General features: G+C 38.4%; 1 protein-coding gene and 1 long non-coding RNA gene across 20 annotated transcripts in view; one reads left to right on the forward strand and one right to left on the reverse strand.

Moving 5' to 3' along the window:
- Positions 1-11,234, reverse strand: part of ALG13 (ALG13 UDP-N-acetylglucosaminyltransferase subunit) — a 114,818-nt gene extending 103,584 nt beyond the window's left edge. For 3 of the 18 annotated variants that reach the window (XM_037729087.1, XM_017502128.2, XM_017502127.2), the window contains exons 1-3: positions 11,043-11,234; positions 10,058-10,220; positions 7,614-7,752 (exon numbers count right to left, since the gene is read on the reverse strand). In XM_037729087.1, the coding sequence (XP_037585015.1) occupies positions 7,614-7,752; positions 10,058-10,220; positions 11,043-11,123 (383 nt within the window). In that variant the 5' untranslated portion in view covers positions 11,124-11,234. Of the gene's footprint in view, positions 1-2,847; positions 5,159-7,613; positions 7,753-10,057; positions 10,221-10,338; positions 10,734-10,917 lie in introns of those variants that run through there. The other 15 variants (XM_017502129.2, XM_017502137.2, XM_017502138.2 and 12 more) reach the window with 13 other exon arrangements.
- The window catches only part of LOC108285152, a 14,677-nt gene continuing 6,262 nt past the window's right edge, over positions 11,014-19,428 (forward strand). Inside the window, exons 1-3 of one of the 2 annotated variants that reach the window (XR_001817474.2) lie at positions 11,017-11,103; positions 13,344-13,428; positions 18,969-19,147. This is a non-coding gene — a long non-coding RNA (uncharacterized LOC108285152). Of the gene's footprint in view, positions 11,104-13,343; positions 13,429-18,968; positions 19,148-19,428 lie in introns of both variants that reach the window. The other variant, XR_001817475.2, reaches the window with a different exon arrangement.

Consider the following 19,428-nt stretch of genomic DNA (forward strand, 5'->3'; position numbering starts at 1 on the left):
AAAAAAAAAAAAAAGGCCACATGTATTCTACATTCCTGTTTGAACCTTTGAACCTAGCCAGGTTTGTCTAACCTTTTGTTTACCAAACTATAAAAATAAATAAATAAAAAAAAGCTATACATATAAGGTTTATAACAGAGTATTCGCATAGGAAATTAGCCACGTAATAAGTAATTAAATACCACTTGATGGCTGGGTGCTGTGGCTCACGCCTGTAATCCCAAGACTTTGGGAGGCTGAGGCAGGCAGATCACTTGAGCCCAGAAGTTCAAGACCAGCCTGAGCAATGTGGCAAAACCTTGTCTCTATAAAAAAAAATGAGCCAGGCATAGTGGACCATGCCTGTGGTCCCAGTTATTCCAGAGGCTAAGGTGGGAGGGTCACTTGACCAGGGGAGGCAGAAGAGCCAAGATCTTGCCACTGCACTCCAGCCTGGGTGACAGAGCAAGAGACCCTGTCTCAAAGAAAAAAAACCGTTTGGTAATATCCTAAACCTTTCTCCATGTAAGCTTTTACTAGAAAACACTGTATATACACTGCTTTTTATATACCTGACTTTTAACATCATGTTTTACCACAAATCCCTGACAGGTACCATTATTTGACAGACCCTTAAATACCATTAAGATATTACACAGAATCAGCACTGTTATATTTGGGATGCTATTCTTATACATGCTTGATCCTACAAACTTATACAATATGATGGTCACATCTTCTGATCAAGAGATGTACCAGATGCTTTGCTGTCAAGTCAAAATCAGTATGAAATAAATGTGTGCAAGATGAGTGTTTCCTAAAACAATACATAATCCTAATCAAGATAATCAAAAAAAGAGTACTAAGTTACAGAAGTACATTCATCATTTATGGAAAGCCTACTATGTTTCAGGCAAAGGACTCAAGAATGAGTAAGATATAGTTCCTCCAGAGTAGGAATCATGTCTTGGATACTGCTGATATAAAAGGTAGATTCTCATTATGCATTTATATTAAAAGCCTGAATGATGAATAAATCGGCTTGAGGTACTTAGGAAATAAAGCTGTGAATACCTGGAAACCAATCAGATATAAGGGGTTGGAGACACAGTTAAAGGCTAGAAGAATGACTAAATGGTGATACCATTAATAAAGATAAGCACCTCACAAGAATGAAAAGAAATATTATTTCAGTATGGGGCACATTGAGTTTGAGGTGCTTACAGAAATAACAGACAGGGCCAAAGGCAACTGGAAATACCACTTAGGAACCCAAATCAGAGTTGGGAGATACAGATAAAGGAGTCAACAATAGTAGAAGATATGGGAATGATGAAAATACCAAGAAAAGATATAAAGCAAAGACCAAAAAGAAACTTTAAAATATAAATATTTAAGGAAAAAAAAAAAAAAGGTCTGTAAATAACTTGCAATCTGGTAAACCAATTGGCCATCACAGTTTTTTTTAAGTAGCAGAGCAAAAATTCAAAAAGGTTCTATGCCTATGGCTAGCATACAATCTAAATTTCTCAGAAAAATCCTCTGACTTCAAATATTCTGTCCTACTGTCCCCATAATGGATGGAAATGTACTGGAATTCAGTGTTCAAATTACAATTTCCACATCATATCTTGGACCCTAAAATGGAATAAAACTTTTTCTTACATTATGTCATTTGTAGAATGGACAATTATTGCATAGGATTAAAGATTAAATGAGTACATATGTGTAAAGTACTCTGAATAGTACCTGATATATACTAAGCATGAAGCGTTAACCCAAATTATTTTTAACTTCCCACTCCCCTATAAAAATATGGTATTACAGCCAGGCACAGTGGTTCACTCCAATAATCCCAAGTACTTTCGGAGGCCAAGGCGGGAGGATCATCTGAGGTCAGGAGTTTGAGACCAGCCTGGCAAACATGGTAAAACTCCTTCTCTACTAAAAATACAAAAATTAGCTGGGTGTGGTGGCACATGCCTGTAATCCCAGCTACAAAGGAGGCGGAGGCAGGAGAATCACCTTAACCCGGTAGGTGGAGGTTGCAGTAAATGAAGATCATGCAATTGCATGCCAGCCTGGGTGACAGAGCAAGACTTGGTCCCCCCCCCAAAAAATGGTATTACATGTACAGCAGAAAATTGATCACCACATGGCTATCATGATGACCCTTTCCAAATCTTTCCCAAAAATCTATTTCAAATAATCTGTCCATAGGTGTCATTTCTCAGACTATATGCAGGGTTTTGGTCATCTCCACATATTTTACACTATGAACAAATCAGAGGAATTATCTAAATAAAGGGCGAAGAAGAATATTTATATTACTTCTAGTCACTCCTGATTTTAGTCTTAGAAAACTTTCTCAAACTATTAAAGTGGCAAACAACCTTTTCGTACTGTCTTTTGTGCCTATATATGACTTGCCTTTAAAAGAATGCAAAGTAGAGCTCTAAGGTGTCCAGAATCAAATACTTGATGGTATTTGCAGACAGTGACTACTTTTAAATGTTCCAGAACCCTACATCAAATTCTTTTGTTATGCTATCTTATCAAAAAATCCTTCAAGCTTTCTTTCCTCTCAAATTATAAGTATCTGAAATCCTTAATTCCCAAGGTCATCCCATAATACACCTCTTTTTATCTACTCCTGCCCATAAATGTTCTATTAACTGTCTACCTCTTAATCTATCCATGGTACAAATTCCCCAATATTAAACTCTCTTTCATTTCCGCATCCCTGAAAATCTCAATACCTCTAATAGGAAACTGCTAAACAAATTTCATTCCACTTACTAATTGATATCACGAACCTGCGGCTCTGCTATGTAATGAAACCAAACAAATAAGAGCAAACATTTCAAATAGAATTTTGATTACCATTCTTTAATAAGGACTAGTAAGGTGTAAATGTGGTGATTAATTCAGTATGTTTCCTTATCTGTAAAATTGGCAGTTTAAAAGATTTATTCTTTAAATTATCTACCAACTCCAAAATTCTACAATTCTGTCTTAAAGTCTTAAGTTATTCAATCTACTATCAATCCTACCCAGAGCATTTTCCTGAATTCCAAAAACTCAAGAAATCACAGATTTCTAGGTTCTAGGTAAGGCTGCCATATGCCAAAGGAAAACCCAGTTAAGTGTGAAATTCCTACTAAATAAACAACTTCTATAAACAAACAAAACCTACCTTGCAAGGGATTAGAGTAACTAAAATGAATACTAGGCAAACAACCATAAAGAAACAAAAAGCTTACAACATGTATTATCTATAGTAGAAAGATCAGGGGACTGGAAATCAAAGAGCTGCTTCTAGGGGCAGTTCTGCCAAAAGCTACTAGTTTAAGCAAATGGCAAAATCTGAATATGATGAGATTGGACTAGATAATCCCAAATTAAAATAATTCTCAAGTCTCCTTTGATTTAAAAATCCAAAATTGATATAAAATTCCACCAAAGTGTAGTCAGAGATATTACTACACACACAACTGACAACAACGGCTTTAGCCTCTGCTAAATGAAATAATGGAATCTAGGTTATGCATTATTCTGGGAAAGTAGATACTGGAGGATTTAGGGGCTGTATAGCCTTTTAGTTGTCTGATATTTGAGTAGACCTTGCCTTTCACTTGTTTCTCTTTAATTCTCCATGTCATAAACTATAAAAACTAAGTGATCAACATAAACTTTAAATCACAATTTTCTCAAATGGGAAAACATATTTACGAGGGCCCAGAAAACACTTAAGATTCTCTCCTTGGATTTGAATAGGATCTTTCCTAAAACGCAAGTATAACATTGATATACGATTATGATTATGGTGCTGTAAATTCTCAGATTACTCACTTTTTAGATAATTCTCAGCAAAATTTTAATCCAAGTTGGCTTCCTCCTGCTACCTAGAGCATTTACCAGTCACCACCTTCTACCACTAGTAACCATTTATTTTAATATGAGCCTAAATAAAACACAATCAGGAAAATAAGCCTACAAAAACATGATAAAATACATTCCAAGTAAAATGTTTGGAACATTTAGCATTTTGGGATAATATGATGGAAAGGAAGGTAGGTCTTTATAGTGAATGTTCTATTTTGATAGAAAAACTATGTCTTAACTTTCTACCAGAGAGCTATAGACACTTAAGGATAATCTAGTCTATTGTAAAGGTCTTCAGACCATACACTCTAGTCAGAAAGAACTTTATAATGTATTCTGCTCAAGTTATGTCAATTTTAAAACCATATATTTAAGCCATTATATGTATCAGATCATTTATTGTTCACTTGTAAAACTAATTTTATAAACACATAAATTGTAAATTTCTATTACAGTTAATGTTTCATCACTACTGTGAGAGGGCATCCTTAAAAATCAATAGTAAGTCCTATTGGTATAAGTCCTTTTTGATTATTCTTCTCAAACCAGTAAAGTTTTGACATTAGCCATGATTATTTTATCACTTTCTATGTATGTTTTAGAAAGAAATAGTGAACATATCCACTCCACTCTATTCTTCAGGATAAAAGTAGCTTTTCCAAGTACAACAGATCAACTAACTTGATCATCATTTTTAGGCAATGATTGAACTTTTTATTTCACAGAGCATAATCCATCATTTTTTAAATTTGGCTCCTTAGATTATAAAGCTAAAGATGCTGATTCTCATGTAAAATTTTTAAAAAGTTGTTACTGTTTCATTTTTTATTCTAAGGAACATCAAACTAACTACCTGTACATTTATAAACTTTGTCAAAGTTTTCAAATCTCACTCATTTTCACGATTCTAAATCCACTTGGGATTCTAGGATAAAACCTGTGAATGCTCACTACATACTGAAGATCAGAAAAAAAATCTAGTAAGTTTACTAAACTGCAATTAGGATTTGGACCCAAATGCAAATGTGCACACCATAAAATTTCCTATACGTTCTATAGATGTAGGTAGTTTATTAACTATATTATTCTCTAAATATATATTATGTATTTAATTTGATTTAATCACATTCCATAGGTTGAATTTGGGGGTTGTTTTTTAAAGTGTTGAGAGTTTAGTGTTTATTTTTGTAATCCAACAACTTTATCCAAAAATGCAGAAAATTTTTCTGGCTGGCCAGGAGGATAACATTTCAGTGTTGATAAGTCCATTGACTGTAACAGCCCAGGAAGCGTGCTAAAACAAAAGAAGAAAAATATTAGGTAACATGGGAGAAAATTCCATACTTCATCTGCTGCCCACTTGATGAATGAATCTAACTTCCTAAAATATAGTGGTACTTTGAAAAACTACATATGTGAATTTTTATATATTATAAATATACACACTAGGATTATTAAAGCAATACAAAGAATACTATAAAATGTCAATATAAGCAGATACCTTATCTCCAATGTCAACTGAAATATCTGAGAAATAGTTCATGAAAAATGTGTTCACATGGCTTTGTAATACTTCTCAGAACGGGTGTATTTAAACTGAAACATAATGCATTCATGAAAACAGAATTTAAAAACTGAAACCAAAGGTAATAGCTGTCAGACAAGATAATAAGCTGGGGAAACTACTAGACCATGCATGAAGATTGTGAAATAAACTTTGCCAGTAATTTACTATCATAATTCATATATAATTAAACCATATACTACACCACCACGTTTGCTGGAAATAAGGTTTCAAACATAAAACTATTACTTCAAAAATGTATTTAAACCACTTAAATTAAAACAAACATACAACCACCCAGCCTAGGTTTGGGGAAAATAAATGATTTACCTAAAATGAAAATATAACCAATTATAGATTCTTACTGCTTTCATGGGTTTGACTTTCTTGAAATTAATATAGAAAAAAGACATCTAAAACTGTAAAAAATAAAATAAAAGAATTTGGAGACTTGTACAGTTTCCTTCCTTTTCAGCATGAGTAAACAGTCAGGATGTGTTTAGGAAATCAACGTTTTCCTTTTAATGTACTAACATAAAATCAATGCTGATTTAACATTTAGAATGAAAATATTCATCAAAAGTATCTGGAAAAATTGACTTGCATAAACCAGTTAGTAAGGTAAGTTTATTCCTCTTTAATCTAGCTTCTCTCCTGACTCACTAATAATTCAAGACTAGCTTCTATATTACACAGCCACCCTGACATTCCCTCCTCTCCATCATTACAGTGTTAAGGGCACCAACAATATTACTCCTGAAACAATCAATGAATCTGCTTCCTCTCAATGAGAACAGGAATTTTTGTCTGTTTTGTTCACTGATGTATACCAAGTGCCTAGAATAATGCCTGTCACATAGAAGTGCTCAATAAATATTTAATAAATGAATAAGTATTTACTGAGTACCTAAGAGACAGAAGCAGTAAAACTAAAAGAAAAGCTTATTATGCTCTAGCCAGTTTCTTCTCAGGTTTTTTAAAATTAATTTCAATTTACTATAATATAAATATGTAATATATATATGTATATACACATACATAGATATATAGTAATTCTATGCGGCATTTACTTCTTGAAACACCAAACTAGGATAGGTCTTAAAGCCAAAAAATTGGGAATTACTGACCTGGCCCTTTGGCAAGCTTCTAGTGTGTCAAGGAAGTACTAATGGAAAACAAACCAGCAATTTTCTTCATCCTTCTATTACGATGATCAGTTCCTGTTGAATTCTAATATACTTGTAGAAAATAATACTCCTACTATAAAGTAATTTCTCTGCTTAAAATACTTCAATGGCTTCTCAATAAACATAAATAAAATCAGAACTCTTACATAAGCTACCCCACCCAGCTTCATCTTCTATTATATTCCCTTGCTCACTGTGCTCCTGCCACACTTATCTTGCCTCTGTTCCTCAAGGACACCAACCTCCAAGTTCATTCCTTACTGAGGCTTTTGCACTTGCTGTTCCTACTGGCTCTTTCTTATAATTCGGATCTCAGATCAAAATGTTAGGTACTCTGCCAAGCCTTCTCTGACAATTCTAATCAGTCTTCAACACAGCTACCACATTACCCTGTCTTACTTCATAGTACATTTCACTACGTGAAATATCTTGATCATTTATTTGTGAACTTGTTTACCATCAAATTTCCACCACTAGAATTAAGCACCATGAGAACAGGGACTTTATCTCGCATTTACTACTGTATCCACAGCACCAAAAACAGTGCCTGTTATATATTCGGTGTAACTGAATAAAGGAAAGAGTACATTTAATTTAGGGATTCCAGTGGATTCACTGTAGGCAAAACTTTTAACTAAAATGAGCAAATGCCTTCCTTGAATAATGAAAATCTATATAATGAACTCAAAATTTAGAACTCCAAAAGCAGTGTCTCAGAAACTTGCTTACCTAAACACACATACACACTCTCTCTCAGATATTCACATATGCAAAGAAATAGCCACAGATACAGACAGAAATATAACACAGAGCTCACAAAGTGGGAAACAAACAAATGGGAGGGTTTTACAACTGAGAAAATAAAAATGTTCGGTAAATGAGAAGAGGCAGAAGAGACAGATGGGTTAGGTAGGTGGATAAGATGAACAGCAAGTGGATAAGACAAACAGCAAGGGAGGAATTAAGGCAAGAGATTAAAAATAATGTCTCTAGTATACCTGCAGGTACAATAGAAGAGATGACCCTCTTTGTGTAGCTGTTTTGCCAGTTCCAGCTGATGATTGTTCATCAGCTTTTCATTTATAACTACCACGAGTGGCTTGCCTTTTTCCAGAGTCTCCAAACAGCTTCCTGCACCTACAAATATAAATCAAATTTGTTTAACACAATTTAATGTAAGTTACAGTGCCCACGAAGCTTTATAGCTAGAACACAGAAGTTAAAATACTTGGCTGACAGAACTACAAACCGGGTCTTTCAATTATACATTTAAAATGACGAGAGTATAGTCATCAGTTGCTCTCTTAAAAAGTGTTGGACACTTTGAAAAATACATTACTTTATCACTGATGATGACATTATGGCCTATGATTCAGTGCTATGCCACTTGTTCTCTAGTATCAATGACCCTTGACTTATGATGGAGTATAATCTCATCATAAGTTGAAAACAGGCTGGGTTGAGGGGCTTAAGCCTTGGGAGGCCAAGGTGGGAGGATTGCTTGAGCCTGGGAGTTCAAGACCACTCTCAGCAACATACAGAGACCTTGTGTCCACTAAAAAATAAAAATAAAAACAAAAACAATAAGGCATGGTGGCAGTTGTCCCAGCCACCGGGGTGCCTGAATCCAAGAGTTGAGTCCAAGAGTTGGACAAGCTCCCTGGTGAGCTCAAGTCACAGGGGAGCTTGAGTCCAAGAGTTGGAGCTTGCAGTGAGCTATGATTGCACCACTGCACCCCATCCCAGATGACGGAGTGAGAATCCATCTTGAAAAAAGAGAAAAAGAGGCATTTGAAAATATTCTAAGTCGAAAATGCATTTGATACACATAACCCACCAAACATCACAGCTTAGCCTAGCCTACCTGAAACATGCTCAGAACACACTTACATTGCCTATGGTTGGGCAAAATACTCTAACACAAAACCTATTTTATGATAAAGTGTTGAATATCTCATGCCATTTATTGAATACTGAAAGTGTAAAACAGAATGGTTGTATGCGTACTCGAAGAGCGGTTTCTACTGAATGCGTATGTGTATTGCTTTCACACCACCATAAAGCTGAAAAACTCTAAGTGAAACCACTATACGTTGGCCCATCTGGAGTATGCTTTGGGCATGGCCTTGAATCCAAATAAGATCCAGGTTTGACATACTGTATGTGAAACTACACTTCATTTCTATTCAAACCCAAGTAGCAAAGCAAGCCTACAGTAGAGACAGGAAGGCATCAATAATGAAAAACCATGACCACCTCTTATGGGTTTACATGTGAGGTGCTATCCCAGAAATAGTCAAGGATAGATCTCCATGAATATGCAAATATACAATATTAGGATCAATTCAATTTTGAAATCTAAAATCATCTAGGTATTTTAAACGGGTGCAAGGATATTGATAAGTGAGTAGATAAATCATTTTTGGGTATCTTATGCAAGGAAGGTAGTTAAGAACATTAACTCCAGCACCAGATTGCCATCTGTCCACCACTTCTTGGCTGGACAAGTTACTTAACTACTCTTGTGTCTCAGTTTCCACATGTGTAAAATGGAGATACTAACAGTACTTAGTTCACAAGATTGTTTAAAAGAGTAAAGTTAATATAAACAAAGCATTCAGAGCAGTGCCAAAGGTTCTGTTATCTCCCAGGAGATACATTTTTAATAACCAATCTGTTGGTAATGTCTATTTCTAAAAAAGTTTCTCTCCTCAATCTAGACTTTTTAAAAAACCAAGAAACATCATCCCTCACAGCAGTCAGAAGTGCATTGCTACCGAAAAGCAGTTTTTCTGAATGTCCTAGAAGTCTAATTAACTAGATCATCAGGGTGGTTCTCTGAAGAGGAAACAATTTACACAGCATGTAGCTGTTACTATTGACTGGACTCATTTCATTCACATTGAAAAGAAATATAAACAATCTTTCAATACCAACGTCTCCATGACCAATCCAACCAATCAGCAGGCAGAACACTCCTTTAGATCTAAGCCGAAGTACTAATGTCAAGTAACAAATGTAACAATTTGTTACACTTCATCCGGTAAATTATTTTGTCTGTTTAGAGTTTCTTATTGTAAAGGTGGGCTACAGTGATTAATTTCCCATTCTTCTCTCATCTGAAAACACTAAGTTCTCTCCAATAAAGTTCTCAATTGTCATATTCAAATAAGTTGTGTATTCAAAAGGGCTACAGTAAGTTCAGCTAGTGATTTCATTTTACCTTGAAAAGGTTGAAGTGTCAGTTCCTTACTGGAGGGAGAGCATCAGGAAAAAATAGCTAAAGGATGCTGGGCTTAATACCTAGGTGATGGGTTGATAGTGCAGCAAACCAGCAAGGCGCACGTTTACTTATGTAACAAACCCGCAAATCCTGCACATGTACCCCAGACATTTTTTAAATAATTAAAAGATCCAGCCCTGAGATTCAAGGCACCTTTACCTGCGTGACTAATAACAAGATCAGCTTTCTGAATATCTTCTTTCAAGGAATCCTTGTACCTGTAAACATCCAGAGTAAATGACTCAGTACTGAAGGGTTCAGGTACCACCGTTCCTCTACCAATTTGCAGGATAAGTCGGCTGTAACCAAGGCTCTCGATTTTCTGAAACGGGAAATTAGAACATGCGGGCTTTTAAACCGGCTATGTAAAACAAAGCAGGAACCACCACCGCTCCTAAAGTCTGGCGTTAAGATCGGAGCACGGCCGCCAAAGGGCCTACCTGTGGCCGATTTCACTTAGTTTTCAAAACTAATGTATTTTCCGGTCTGGGGCCCGACGAGGAACCTCTCGAGCACTCAAGAATCTAAACGACCCAGCTCGCAGCGTCCCGCTAAAGCCAGAGCAGGAAAAGACTTTGGAAAAAGTAGTCGCAAACTCCGGGGGAACCCAGGGACTACACGTTCTGCCTCATTTGCTGAACTGGGAGAACCGTGAGCCCTGAGGGGAAGACGCGCGCTGAGGAGAAGAACCGCGCGGGCTCCCGGCAAGCGCTGCGGGGAAGGATCCGGGCTCTGAGGTGAGCTCTGTGGAATGAGGCTCCGGCGCCAACGCGCGATCCACAGGGAGCCTGAGGAGAAACTGCCAAGCCCGGGCTCAGAGGGGCGGAGCGTTGGAGGAGGGGCGGAGGACGCGGAGGCGGAGAATAGACCGCAGCGGAATCCCGGGAAAGGAGCCGAAGAAATGACGGAAAGGAGCGGCCGGGGTAACGGGAAAAGGAGACAGGAGACCCCGAGTAGCCGGGGAGCCAGAAGAGAGCCCCGCTGGGCGTGGGGAGGAGACAGCTAAGCGGCAGCGGCACCTGTGGTAGAGTTGCGGGGGTTTCTTTCCGAGCGCGGCGGTCAGGCAAGGCTACCAAGGCTGTCACTAAGGCCGGAGGCGGCGGGTGGTAAGCCAAGTCGCCACCTACTCGCCTCCCTGACTCACTTGTAGACTGTCGGGCGCTGACACACACGCAATGAGGTCGTCAAAGCTGGTGGTCCCTACGGTAACAAACACGCACTTCATCCCGCGGGTTCTGCGACCCTGGATCGCAAGGGCCGGATGTGACGTAAGAGAGGTCACGCACGTTGCCGCGCCGCTTTCTGTGAGGGAGGCGGAAATCCGTAATGGCCGCCAGAGAGCGGCGGGCCTGGGGCTGTGTCACCGGTTGGGTGGGGCCAAAGACTATTGGTGGCCTAGCTGTCAGTCACTATTCTAAACCCTTTATGTGTAGGAGCCAGTTCTTGAGACCCCTCGCTATAAGGGAATGGGGAAGGAGCCAGTTCTTGAGACCCCTCACTATAAGGGAATGGGGAATTGCCAAATGTAGTTAACTTTTTCAAAACTAGTGGGTGAAAAAAACGAACACAATATTCAAAGCATTGTGTTGGTGTTATTGCGTGGGTACCACAATCCTTTAATGACAGACAAGCTTGGGATTTTTTTTGTTTGCTGTCATGTTTTGTCAAGATACATTTTAGAGATGGTTTTACTTCGAGTTGGCGAAGGGGTTATGAAAAAAGTGCTTTACCAGGTGCAGTGGCTGTAATCCCAAACTACTGGGAAGAATTGCTTGAGCCCAGGAGTTTAAGACAAGCTTGGGCAACATAGCAAGACCCTCATCTCTAAAAATGTTATTTTTTAATCCGGGTGCCATTGCTCAAGTCTGTAATCCCAGCACTTTGGGAGACCAAGGCAGGTGTATTACTTGAGGTCAGAAGTTCCAGAGCAGCCTGGGCAACATGATGAAACCCTGTCTCTAATAAAAATAAAAAAGTTAGTCAGGTGTGGTGGCAGGTGCCTGTAATCCCAGCTACTCAGGAAGCTGAGGCACAATAATTGCTTGAGCCCAGTAGGCAGAGTTCCCAAGATCCTGCCACTGCACCCCAGTCTGGGTGACACAGAATGAGACCCTGTCTCAAACAAACAAAAAAAATTAATTAGCCCCCACCTGTGGTCCTAGCTAGTCAGAAGGCTGAGGCTGCAGTGAGTAGTGAGCCAGGACCACACCACTGCACTCCAACCAAGACGACAGTGAAACACCATCTAGAAAAAATAAATTTTTAAAAAAGCCTAAAAAATAAAAGACATCTTACAAGATATGGGGTCTAGCTCTGTTGCCCACACTGGATTCTAACTCCTGGGCTCAAGTGATCCTCCTGTGGCAGGCCACATCTCACTAAGTCAGGTCTCCATAACAGTTGTTTCAGTACTGAGTAGTGAAGTTAAATATTAACAGCTGAAAAAAAAAGTGAGTGCCTTTATACAAAGGCCAGAATGTAACAGAAGCCCACCAAGAGTTTTGCCTAGGCCTTTCCTGGGCCTTAAAGCATGACAAAATAACAAAGGAATTCTTAACATGACCCATTTAGGATTAAACGAGTTTAATTGTGGGTCTGAAGAAACTCCTCAGGCCTCCACAAACAAGTTTATTGGGAGTCTGAAGGAACTCCCCAAACCTCTGTGATTTAGCAGAAGACAAGATAAGGGTAGTCACACCAGCACCTGGACCCATTTAGAATAAGTAAATGTACTGAGACTCCAGAGGAAAGTCTTCAGGATTCAGACCTTAGTTATAGATTGAAAGAAGTTAATCACTTATGTCTTTAGATGAATGCACACTTATATGTAGACATATAGTTTAGAAGGTATGTAATCTCTGGAAAACATTGTAATTTTGAGTTGATCTGGCGATAATTTCCAGGCCTTCTCCCTATAAACAGTTACAGAAATAAAAACTCTCTTCTCCCCACCCAGTTCGTCTACATCTTGTCATTGGGTGGTGAGAAATCGCAGCCCGACTCTCAGTTTAGTCCAGGAACACTCTCGCCTCTGCCTCCCAAGTAGCTGGTACTATAGGTGCACCAAAAGTGACTTTTAGAAAATCACTCTAACTTGGGCTCTTCTACCAACTGTGGTTTTCAGAAAACCAGGGCCCTTTAGGGTCTCTTGGAAGCTGCAGTTAACCTCCATTAGCAAGCATGACTTGTAAAATAGAGGTGATAAAGCTTGAAGCCTAGATCTATAATCTGTTGAATTATTCCACTGAACCATTTAAATGTAAAATTACATATTAGCACGGCAAAGTACCACAGATAAATTACACTTAGGCAGGCAGGTACAGGAGAGGTTATTTCTAAAAACGCTCCTTTTTTCTTCTACCACCATCATACCATTGTTAAGATAATTACTCATTCTATCTCCTTCTAATGTTTTATGTATTTCCTATTTAAATTATCACCTTAGCTCATATTTGTGCTTTGCCCTGTCTGGATATATATAGAAGAGAGGCTGTGAGAAGAAATTATTTTCAGGAGAAAAAGGATTGGAGGTAAATTGGGCCTAGAACATCACCTAAGACCCTTGGGCCTATTTCTACAGGATGTTTCCTTTAAATCTTATAGCTGACGCAGTTGTCCTTTTGAGGAGTGACATGCTGTTGTTCCCTTTTTTCATACCAAATTTCATAAATTATGAAATGACATTAACCCAGTAACCATAGTGTATGAAAAAACAGCAGCTGCATCCCCTGTGTTCCCTGAGAGGGCAGCTCCATATGAGCATAATGGCCTCCAAGCTAAGGCAATTCCTGTAACCAAAGCTGAAACACAGTGGCAGGAAAACTCACCAGCTGCCTTTATGAAAGTGACATCCAACAGAGACTTCTGGTTGGGACTTGGAAACGACCCAGTCAGGACTCAGCTGTTTTCAACTAATGGAAACTAAATACTTTTGAGTTATTTATTTGCATTCACAGACTTGATTATGGGCTGGGACGAGAACTTTCCCTATTTAAGCCAGACCCACTCTTTGTTCTTTGGAGCACACTCTGTTTACAATGGAGGCTGTGTTTCCCCATCTGCAGATCTCCCGCTTTTAGGTTGAGGTCCCCGAGACTTTATTTTCTCTAGGGAGCTTGTTCACCTGGCTCTATTGGTCCTGTAGGGCACACTCACACTGTGTGGAGTACATTTGCATTTGCAATGTACTTGTGCTTGGTGGAGTATGCTCACATTTCAAGTTTTGTGGGGACACTGATGCTTCGGTTGCACCCAAAGGCATGCCTTCATTACAGTGCTATGGGTAACCCATGTTCTAAGATAACGGTCTTCAACCAGCTACCTTATGGTTCACTGATGACTTTTATACTTAAAACCTATGTAGAAAATTCTTATGCCTATTTAAATCTCTGGATAAAATTAACCCAGGGTGATTTAAAACTTTTTTGGCTACAATTGGGAACTTTCTGTATCCCTAATCAAATTTATTTATGCATACAATTAGAACAAAGAGGAATCTAGGCCTCTCAAAGAAAATACGAGGCTTTATTTAACAGGTACTATGAAAACTCCAAATGCAATCAAGAATTTCAAATTGCCTTCTTGAGAGAAACTAATTCTGAACTCCCTGTCTCCAAAAACTTAAAAATCCTCCTAGCCCAGATTCTGCTCCCAAGAGGGACTCTGTAACCCTTTGTTCTTCTCCTTTCACTCCTTCTGCACTACCTCTACTTTATTCTCTTCTGCTACTACCTTCTTCACTTTCTGAACTTCCTTTTTTCTCTTCACTGTCTATCCCAGGCACACTACCCATAACCCCTCAACTCCTCTTATTGCCCCATTTAAAATAAGTGAAAATGCAGAGGGAGATCAGACCATTTCTTGCATTCCTTGGTCTAAATCTGAACTCTTGGCAATTGGCCTAAAACTGACTTCCTTCAGTTTGAATGCCACTTTGGTTTAATCATGAGCACATACTGGCCCAGACTCACCAAAATCTATTAACTAATTCACATGCTGGGCGTCAATGTCATTGGTCAAACATATATATGCCTAAATAAATGGATAAAACCTCTAGAGGACTTCCATTTCAAAAGGGAAAAGGCCATAATAAAAGGAAAGAAAATAACCTGTTATTTGTTAAAGGTCATTCCAGTATTTTTCCTCTAGAAAATTAATGGGAAAGCCATTCAATGATTCACTCAAAAGAAAGATGAGTCTCTCTTAGATTATTATGACTGGTTCAAAATGGCTTTCCACGCTGGGCGTGGTGGCTCACACCTATGATCCTAGCACTTTGGGAGGCTGAGAGGCAGAAGGATCACTTGAGGTCAGGAGTTTGAGAGCAGCTTGGCCAACTATGTCTCTACTAAAAATACATTTAGTAGAGATGGCAAAACCCTGTCTCTACTGAAAATACAAAAATTAGCTGGGCATGGTGGTGCATGCCTGTAGTCCCAGCTACTCAAGAGGCTGAGGCATAATAATCACTTGAGCCCGGGAAGCGGAGCTTGCAGTGAGTTGACATGGCAGCACTGCACTCCAGCCTGGGCAACAGAGCGATACTCTGTCTCAGAAAAAAACAAAAAAAAAGGCTTTCCTGCAAAATTGTGGTATCAAGGACTTAACGGAGGATACCAGTACTTTTTAATTCCAGTTTTCTTTTGGATCTTAACCAGACTTTTAATGCCTTAGTCAAACAACATAACCTCAATTGGACCTTTAAGAAACCCCACAAAATTGCCTCTTTGGCAAACTATCTCTCTAAAACTTCATAAAGAAACAAACAAAGAATAAATAAGACACCTGATTATTAGGAAAAGACCACCACGCTCATGGCTCTACATATTCAGCAATTTAAAAAACAATCACAGAACCAAAATTCTCTCAAGATGTTGGGAAACAAGACCTGTTTCTTTCACAAGGGCTTTGATCACTACAAAAGAGGTTATGGAAAATATAGATGATGGCTTCAGAAGAACCCAGATAAAGCCAAGGAAATGCCAGCTTTTTCTTCATTACAAGAGTAGGGATGCTTCAGGAAGATAAGGGCAACATTCTTTCTTCTGTGAACAAGCTGGAGAAAGTTGGTTTGCAAATAAATAACAAATTGATCCAGGCACAGATAGATACTGTTGCTACCCTCTCAGTGCTAAACTCCAACTCTTTTTCAGATCGCCTTCCCAAGAGTAGTCAAACCACCCAAATGATCGGGGTCCCCAGCCAGACAATGATAGTCAAGTCAAATCCAATTCCTTATCAGATAGGGCCCATCATTGGATACCATAGCTTCCTCCTTCTCCCCTCCCTTCCCATACATTTATTAGGAAGGAACTTCCTTGAAAAGAGTCAAGCCAACATCATTTACTCAAAAGGGAAATGTGTTATATTAGGAATAACCTCACCTGAGACCTCTGCTTTGTTTTGTTTTGGTTTTAACAAGGGAGCCTTGCTCTGTCACACAGGCTGAAGTGTAGTGGCACAGTTGTGGCTCACTGCAACCTTGACTTCCTAAGCTCAAGTGATTTTCCTATCTCATCCTCCTGAGTAGCTGGGATCACAAGCAGGTGCCACTGCACCCAGCTAATTTTTTTTACATACAGAGATGAGGTTTCACTATGTCGCCCAGGCTGGCCTTAAACTCCTGGGCTCAAGCGATCCTCCCGCCTTGGCCTCCCAAGGTGCTAGGGTTACAGGCATGAATCACTGCCCCCAGTCTAATTCCTCTACTTCTGACCTCACTTATGTGTTTCCCTTGTGAGCCCCTGTCTGTCCAGCCATTTCTGAACAACCTACCTTAAGGGAATTGTCTGAGACCCTATGGGCAAAAATGAATACCAATATCTGTCTTTTTCACTCAGCACCACCTGTGTTCATTCAGATAGATCCTAACAATTCTCTTCTAAATTTGAAACAATACCTTCTCAATTCTGAGGCCTTATCAGGCATAGAATCTATCATTGATTATTTTATTTCTAAGGGACTCATCCCCTGTGCTATCCCATGCAATACCTCAGTTTCACCCATCTAGAAACATAATGGGAGAAGATTGAGGTTTGTTCAAGAACTTAGAGCTGTAACCAATATTGTTATTCCTGATCCACATATACTCTTAAATAATATGCCTTCTGACACCCAATATGTTTCTGCTTTTGACCTCTGTGTTGCCTTTTACAGCATCCCTGTTTACCTGAAAGTCAGTTTCTTTTCACTTTCATGTGGAGAGGCCAACAATATACATGGACAGTACTTCCTCAGGGGTATCCTGAGAGCCCTATCTATTTTTCCCAGATTATTTGAGCAGACCTGGAACAGATAACCTTTTTGTGAGGTTCAACCCTTTTACAATATATTGATGATATGCTTTTATGTTGTCCCTCTCAAAACACTTACCTTGCTGACACTCTTCATTTTTACTGCCTGCTGACCCTCAGTAAATGTCATAATAGATTGCAGTAAGCAATGGTTAAATTGGGAGAAAAAGAAAATAGTATCTCATAGGTCAGTTGGCTGGCTGAAAGATGTTGGGTTACGTATAAAGGTCAGTTTGTCTCTGCAGACTGCTAAGGAGGATTGGATGTCTATTTGTCCCTTCTCATAATCTTGTTTGGGAGTTAAATGTGCAATTTTGTTTCATCCATATCCCTCTTTCAAGATCTGAAACTGCTTTCTGAGATGTAAAAAGAAAATAGTATCTCATAACCTAATTTTTCTCTAAAGAAAAATTATAATTTTGTCAAGATTTAATTAAATTCCTTGGATATGTATTAATTTCCTTAAGGCTAAGCCTTGATCCCTCTCACGTTCAGGTCATCTTTTTCTTCCCCTTACTTGCTACAAAAAGGCAGCTCAGAGTATGTGGATTATTGTAGAATGTGAACCCCAATTTCTCTCTAATGCTACAACCCTTATATTCCTTAATTAAAGCCTCCTTCCCCCATTGCCTTGTATGGATTACTGATGGTGAACAAGCTTTCCATGTAATATGCTCAGCCCTTACATTTACTTTGTTTTTATCTTAATTGTCATAGCTTTAGGAATTCCCTGTATTTTAGACAGTTTTTTAGACATGTTAAAATTTAAAAGGGTTCCCAAAGAGGACAGTTCCAGGCAAACATCCTGTTTGTGCCTCTGAGCTAAGGCAGTTCCTGTAACCAGTAACTGGAGCTGAGACACAGTAGCAGGAAAACTCCCACCAGCAGCCTGAAAGGAGCATCCAACAGACTTCGGGTTCTGGCTCGAAAACTACCCATTCAGGACCCAGCAGTTTTCAACCAATTCAGGCTGAATGAGTTTGAATTCTTCATTTGCACATACGGACCTCATTGAGGGCTGGGATGGGATCTTTCCCAATAACATGCTTTCAGTTTACGTCAGAGGCTGTGATTGTTTTTTAAGAAAATAAAATTCTTTATTTTTCCTTTGCAGACCTCATGGTCTTTTGTTAACAAAATTAATGATACAGCGAAACAACAGTTTTATGACAATAAATATAGAAAGGTCATGGTTGAATAATAAAACAATCACAATCATATTTTCTGCCCAAATAGAGAATAAAATCTGAATATTTAGTGAAATATAAAAACAAAAATATTCAAAAGTATTACCTGTCCTAAAAAAAAATCCAGGACTTAAGCTTCCTATACACGAATCAGAGACTACAGTGACTCATTTCCTCTTAATTATACTGCAAAGCACAATAAGTTACAGAGACCATTTTTTATATGTGGGATAATAAGTACATTAACTATTAAACTAAAACCCTAAAAATAGTTTACAAAACTACTTCTAGCTGATACATTAGAACAGAAGCAGAATAGATCAACATGTCCTAGATATCACACCACCCCACTACTCTAGCTAAATAACCTCAAAGAAATCATTTAACCTATCTTGAGCCTCAGTTTTCTCATTTATAATGAAAGTAATAGATTCAGATTTGGTCTTTTAACTATACACTCTATGACTCTAAGAGCAAATATTCTGCTGTTTGATAACAAAGGAAAAAAATTATATAAATCCATATTTAATGTTAATGTCATACACTGATTACATTGATTGTTATAACTAACATTTGTATGGCACTTTGCAGTTTTATTAAATGTCTTCATGTTAATCATCATATTTTAATCACACACCTTCCCTATGGAGTAACAGAATGGGAGAAGTTAAGCTGTGTGCTCAAGATCACATGGCTAGGAAGCAACTTACTGAAGAAGTACAGCTCTTTTGCTGGTTAAGCCTGGACAGGTCTTTTCTTAGCTCCCAGAGGTAAATCCAAGCAACCAATGAACTTTAACTTTGTATACTCTGTTTCATTAGTTATTCTCCTTCCTGAGATTTTTTTGGGGGGTTATTATTTTATTTCTAATTTATACATGACCGCTAAGTTATTCCCACTTGGTAGCAGCAATAGCTGGGAATCTGGTATTATGGCATGTTTATTCAGTCTCTGTATTAATGGGTTTTTTTTCTTTTTTTAAAAAATCTCTCTTTTTTTTTTCCTTTATTTTTGCATTAATGGGTTATATGGATTAATAGTAATGTATTAT

Source organism: Cebus imitator, unplaced genomic scaffold (assembly GCF_001604975.1).
Source record: "Cebus imitator isolate Cc_AM_T3 unplaced genomic scaffold, Cebus_imitator-1.0 Scaffold292, whole genome shotgun sequence".
In the NCBI taxonomy this organism is placed as follows: domain Eukaryota; kingdom Metazoa; phylum Chordata; class Mammalia; order Primates; family Cebidae; genus Cebus; species Cebus imitator.